Here is a 6,996-nt window from a genome sequence, read left to right as displayed (position 1 = left end):
ATGTACGCAGGCGCGTCAGTAAGAGATTGAAGGATTTAGTGCTGCCCTTGTCTGAAAACCATTAAGTAGATACATATGTTTCATAAAGACCCAATTAAAAAGCCTCCATATAAATTATTTTAAGTTGGTTTTGTTTGTTTGTTTGTTTGTTTGTTTTCAAGGCAGGGTTTCTCTGTGTAGCCTTGGTTTTCCTGGAACTCACTTTGTAGACCAGGCTGGCCTCGAACTCAGAGATCTGCCTGCCTCTGCCTCCCAAATGCTAGGATTAAAGGTGTGCGCCAGTTTTTACCTTTGTATATTGCAGATGAGGAAATCCATTTGGAAGTCGACAGGATCATAAATGGTCCTCCGAGTTACAGGAAATGTTGACAATAGAGTGAGTCAAGGGACAACAGGAAACACCACCTTCAGGAAAAGAAGTTCTGTTAGGCAGATATTTTAGCTCAGAACATCTTGCCAGTGCCTAGCTCTCACAAGCCTTTCCATTCCTCTCCTGTGCTTTACTTCGTTGGAGTCTCATTTATACATTTCAGGGGTGTTAACACATCTGATACACTATTGACCATCCAATGATAGCCATACTATTACTCCCTGTTTTATAGACAGTGAAACAATTGAGAAAAGCTAATTTATACACTCAGCATCAGGAAGGTTCACAGATACAATGGACACTTCAGAACCTTGAGACCTTGAAGTTACACACTGGGTTACCTAGCACTTATGATACTCAGCAGAATTTACACTCACCTAATCATATACCAAAGGCTTTCTCTGGTCTTCTGTGTCCTATGAAAGTGAACATGATTAATGAAAACTACATGGAAAATATAAAATACTTGCCTCTTTGACTCCTGTCAGAAGTTCAACTGTTAGTGGCTGTCAGCTGTTAAACTAACAAGGCTAAAACTTCTTATGTTTCCATGGCTATGAGGGCATCATAATGGTGGATTGTGAAGAATGGTGTTTCCTGTGAATATCTTTAAAGGAGCAATGTGCTAAACCTCCCTGTGTGTGTGAAAAGTCTTCAAAAGAGAAATTTACTTTTGAAGTCATGTATCAAATAGCTACTGTAAAATTTGATGGCCATAACAAAGAAAATTATTTTTAAAAGAGAAAATTACTTACTTACATAGTAGAAAGGGGAAAGTGGTGTTCCACAATAAAAGCGAAGCATTTTTTAGAGAGTTTGGGGACACCTGGCCTTCTATAAGTCCCTTAGACACAGACACAGATTAGGTATTGGAAGTCTGTAATTGCTGAGCTCCTAGGAGATTTTTGTTTTGATTACAAACAAATCTACCTTTTCTCTTTCTGTGTTTTACCTTAAACGTGACTGGCTCAGTTCAGGTTTCTATTGCTGTGATAAGATGTCATGACCCAAAATAACTTGAAGAGCAAAGAGTTTATTTCACTTATTCTTTCAAATCACAGTGCATGATCAAAAAAACAAAACAAAACAAAACAACAACAACAACAACAAATAAAAAAAAACAGAAGAGGCAGGAACTGAATGAAACAGAAACCATGGAAGAACACTGCTTTCTGGTCTTCTCCTTAGAGCTTGCTCAACACACTTTTCACAAGCATCCATGAGGCTCAGGTTTTGGCATTGTCTATAGTGTGCACACAGTTACTTTACATTGAAATGCCTAGGAAACACTATCAATATTGTTACAGTACTTTTTTATTTTAAAATATGGATACTTTGCAAAACCCTTACAGTCTTGCCTAATAAAACACATAGATGATAGTATTTTTACATATTTACTAGCTACTATTTGTACAATGAAATATAAGTATGAGGCAGTGTCATGATTTAATAGCTATCAGTTAATCCCTATGATAAGTATCTTTTGTAAATGATCGGTGAAGCTTTAAAAATAAATACAGTGAATGGAGCAAAACCACATCATCGATGGCAGGATTTTCATACTCCTAACTTCTTGAATACAGAAACACAAATAGCAAATACCATGCCTATGGTTCATAAGTAAAATATTTGGTTTAAGTCCCTGAAACCCACAATTAATGAAACATGTTTCACAGTGCTAATATATACAACTCACTGCATAATAATGTCTGCTTCTAGTACTCCTTAGTCTTTAGAAGCTTCATGTTATTATGCAATGTACATTGATCATATCCAAGCACCACTATCTCTCTCCTCTTCCTCCCCAGTGTTCCCCATCTCAGTCCTCCCATCGCAGCTTTATATGATCTTTTTACTTTTTATTTTTGTTATTAATAAAGACCCAAATCCAATTAGTGCCGCCCATGTGCACATAGTTGTATGACAATTCACTAGATTATGAGCAACCTACAAAGGTATATGTTCTCACAGGAAGTAAATTTCCCAACCTCAATAGCCATCAACAACAGCTCCTTGTATATGGGGGGGATAAGAGGGTCCCTTCCCACATTCCTGCTGAAATTATGACTTACTTGATCTTGTGCAAATCTTGTGCAGGCAACTATAGATGCTGTAAGTTGAGGTGTGCAACAGCTATGGCATGTTCAGAAATCAGCATTAAATAGCTCTACTCCTCCTCATCTACAGGCTCTTAGCATTCTTTCTATGCCCCGCCCCCTTGCAAAGTTCCCTGCGCCTGGGAGATTGGTATATATACATATGAGCAGTCCATAGAGGTGACTAAGTATATGATATGATATAATGATATGATACGATATGATATATGTGCATTGTGTAGAGTAGCAGAAATAAAGTATATATAAACTTATTTGAGCCATGCCTCTTGAATATTCAAAGTAATATTCTAGAAAGGGAACAAAAAGTACTACTAGCGACTGAGGTAGACCTTCTTCCAACTAAGGCTCTTTTAGAGTTTGCAGCAGGAGAAGGTGGGTTGGTGAGCAGGGTGAGGAGGAAGGGAACAGGTTTTTTTTTATGTTTTTGATTTTTTGGTTTTTTCATTTTATTTTATTTTTTCAGAGAGGAAACTGGGAAAGGAGATATCATATGACATGTAAATAAAATATCTAATAAAAAATAAATAAAAAAGCTTGTTTAAAAAGGAAGAGGTTTTAATTGTTCACAGATATCGAGACTACCTGCATAGACAACTAATAAAAATAATCTTTGGAAATAAACTGAATATTATTGGCCTCCAGTATATTCTTGCTAAACCACCTGCCAACTAAGATATAGAGAGGCTCTAATCACATCACATGACTAAGTGTTTTGCTTTGAATGTGAAAGGATCCCAACTGGTTCCTGTATTTACATGTTTAGGTTACCAGCTGATAGGGTTGATTTAGAAAGATGCAGAATCTTTGGGTAGAAGTGAGTCACTTGAGATGGGTCTTTCACTATTGTAACCCAATTCCACTTCCAGCCCAAGCTTTCTGATCCTTCATTCAGAAAACCTGTGAGTAAGCCATGCCAAAAACTTGCATTGTAACAGATGGAGCCCTTCTTAGTCATGATAGACTATATCCTCTAAACTGTGAGCCAAAATAAATCTCTGCTCCCTTAAATTGCTTCTGTCATGTATTTGATCACAGCACCAAGAAAAGTATCCAAAACAATTTCCAATAGATTTGCTGTCAGGGCAAAATTGAAACACTGGAATAGTTGCAGTTGTTTCTTTGTGAGGTACTGAAGCATCACCAGTGCTGGATATGTTTACTAGTGATATTTGAAAATGCTCTAAATAATTCACTTATGGTACTCTGCACCACTGCTCTATGAATATTTGAATAGACTTGTGTAAAAGAATCGTTTGTTACTCCTTCATTGCTGGTGGGATTGCAAGCGGGTAAACCACTCTGGAAATCAGTTTGGGGGGTCTTTCGGAAATTGGACATAATTCTACCAGAGGACCCAGCTATACCACTCCTGGGCATATATCCAGAAGATGCTCCAACATGTAATAAGGGCACATGCTCCACCATGTTCATAGCAGCCTTATTTATAATAGACAGAAACTGGAAACAACCCAGATGTCCCTCAACAGAGGAATGGACACAGAAATTGTGGTACATCTACTTCGATGAGTAGTACAATGGAGTACTACTCAGCTATTAAAACCAACAAATTTATGAAATTCTTAGGGAAATGAATGGATCTGGAGAATATCATCCTGAGTAAGGTAACCCAATCACAAAAGAACACACATGGTATGCACTCTCTGATTAGTGATTCCCAGAAGTTTGGAATACTCGAAGTACAATCCACAAACCACAAGAAACTCAAGAAGAAGGAAGACCAAAATGTGGACATTTCATTCCTTCTTAAAAGGGGGAACAAAATACCCACAGAAGGAGTTGCAGAGACAAACTATGGAACAGAGACTGAAGGAAGGGCACTCCAGCCTGATATAGCTCTCTCCTGAGAGGCTCTACAGTACCTGACTAATACAGAAGTAGAAGCTCACAGCCATTCATTGAACTGAGTACATGGTCCCCAATGAAGGAGCTAGAGAAAGGACGGAAGGAGCTGAAGGGTTTGCAGCCCCTGAGGACGAACAACAATATGAACTAACTAGTAACCTCAGAGCTCCCAGGGACTAAAACACCATCCAAGGAGTACACATGGTGAGACTGATGGCTCTGGCAGCATGTACATAGTAGAGAATGGCCAAGTCGGTCATCAATGGGAGGAGAGGCCCTTGGTCCTGTGAAGGTTCTATGCCTCAGTGTAGGGTAATGCCAGGAACAGTAAGCGGGCGAGTGTGGGGTGGCAAGCAGGGAGAGTGGGGAGGGAGCAAGGGTTTGTTCTTGTTGTTGTTTTTTGGGTTTTTTTTTTTTGAAGGGGAAACTGGGAAAGGAGAAATCATATGACATGTAATAAAGAAAATATCTAATAAAAATATAAATCTTAAAAAAAAGAATCGTTTGCTGTGGTTAAGTCTGCACACATCCTTCTGTCCTGAAAACTCTCATTCTTTTCTTTATTATATGTGCTTTATAAATGACATGAAACACTTTCTCTGTAGATGCTCAGAAAATCTGTGCTACAGTCTGAGAAAATCTTCAATATTGAATATATTTACAAATTAACTGGTTATGCAATGAGTTAAACTGAAGAGTTTATATTGTGTGCTACATTTTGAAATCTTTCCTTTTTAAAGCATTTGCATGTTATGAAATGGGTCCAGTGTTCAAATGATTCTGACATGATTCCAGATTTGCAAAGGTTTTCAGTATGTTTCAGAACCTCAGTCTCACTGGTATCATTGCCATTTTCCAGTGCTCTGAGTGGAAGAACTCATCAATAGGCATATCTAGTTGATGGAGGAACCTGAAAAAAAGTGAACTTGCTGGGGCTTATTACAATTCTTTTTCATTGAAGTAACTGGAATTTGCCCTACTGCCCTTTATATTTTAAAGGCTGTAATCATATCACATAAAGTTAGTTCTTTGTATTCAGAGTGCTTTGCCTCTTCCTGCTCCCCATGGTCAATTCTGTAAAGAGACGAGAAGTGTTTAAATTCTTCCAAGATGACTGAAGTTGACCCTGGGTTTGGATAAGAGACATCTCTTAGGTACCTGGTGACAATTTCAGTCCTTCAAAAGATCCTGTTTTACTGCCTAAGGCTACAAAGGAACTCTGTAACATTCAGCTGTCCAGCAGGGCTTGATGTTTCTACTAAATAAAAGCTTGTATTTTAGATTTAGGCTAAATGTTCCTATCACTCATGACTATGATGCAAGGCTGCACATTTTCTTACACAATTGCAACAAAGACAGGATATATTCGAATGAAAGAAGATTAAAATATAGAATCATATTTTTGTCAAATATATTTTTATAGATTTAATTCTCATATACACCTGGGGTTAATTTTAAAACATTTTTACAAAATTCAGTCATAAAATCTCAGAAGAGTTTCAGCTGCGTATGTATTTACTTTTTTCTTCCATTTACATACATCAATCTTTCCATTAATCACTATTTGCTTTAAAACACTTATTTTTATTTGATGTATGTGTGTATTTTGACTACATGCACATCTGTGCACATGTGCATACTGTAACCACAAGGACCAGAAAATGTCAGTTCCTCAGTCACTGAAGTTGTCAGCCTCCATTTCGTGCTGGGCTTTGGACCTGAGTCCTCTGTAAGACTAGCCAGTGCTCTTAATCATTGAGCCATCTCTTCGGCCTCCACTCCTGATTATTCATATCTTACTTTTCTGCAATGAAAAAATATTATTTGGGTTATGGAACTAGGATAAGTGTCATGCATGTTCTTTTGCTTCAAGTTGTAACTTTCAAAAAAGAAGAATTTACATTAATATGCAATGTTCTTTCTCTTCTCCCCCAAACCACTCTCTTTCTTCATCCTATTAATTGACTTTTAAGGAAAATAAGGGAAGACCATGGCTCTACTATTTTCCCACCATCTTGCTAGCAAGTAGTGATGTTTGCTAAGGGAGGTAGTAGGTTACCTTTTATTGTCTTAATTCCTCTAAGAAGATGAGCTGTTGTCTATTTCCATGTATCAGAAATTTCGTCAGTTAGCATCATGAAGTGTGAAACTAGGTGGATAATTTTAGAGAAACCAGGCCTGTTTGTCGCTTTTATTATACATTATCAGTTATGTTGGAGTTCTCAAGTCAGAGATTACAATTATTTCATTTAGTCAGTAGTCTGGTAACCATGATCTGGGCAAAGCAGTAGAACAAGTTTGATATGAGTTTAGAAAACTTTTTGTCAGTTGACAAAAGCGTGAAAATAAGATCACAGAGAAATTTTTGCAAAAAAAAAAAAAAAGGTGGCCCATGCACAGCACATCACACTAACAAGTTGTATTGAGCTAACTTAGTAGAGAAAACAAATTTAAAGTAGGATTTGAGATAGAGGCAGGAGGATCAAGAATTGTCTTCCTCATCTATATAGCAAATCTGAGGCTACTCTGGGCAACATGAGACCAGGTCTTAACAAAACCAGAAGGAGGCCAGTTAGACAGTTCAAGTATGAAAATACTTGCCTTGGAAACATACATTTCACTTTGATTTTGAGTTCCATTCAATCC

General features: G+C 37.5%; 1 protein-coding gene across 2 annotated transcripts in view; it reads right to left on the bottom strand.

Annotated features, from left to right (window-relative positions):
- Positions 1-917, bottom strand: part of LOC116093431 — a 3,410-nt gene extending 2,493 nt beyond the window's left edge. Inside the window, exons 1-2 of one of the 2 annotated variants that reach the window (XM_031374857.1) lie at positions 841-917; positions 290-405 (exon numbers count right to left, since the gene is read on the bottom strand). In XM_031374857.1, coding sequence (XP_031230717.1) covers positions 290-318 — 29 coding nt within the window. In that variant the 5' untranslated portion in view covers positions 319-405; positions 841-917. Of the gene's footprint in view, positions 1-289; positions 406-747 lie in introns of both variants that reach the window. The other variant, XM_031374863.1, reaches the window with a different exon arrangement.
- Between the last annotated feature and the right edge of the window lie 6,079 nt (positions 918-6,996).

This window comes from Mastomys coucha, chromosome X, assembly GCF_008632895.1.
Source record: "Mastomys coucha isolate ucsf_1 chromosome X, UCSF_Mcou_1, whole genome shotgun sequence".
Classification (NCBI taxonomy): Eukaryota; Metazoa; Chordata; class Mammalia; order Rodentia; family Muridae; genus Mastomys; species Mastomys coucha.
This window is presented reverse-complemented; position numbering and strand designations above follow the sequence as displayed.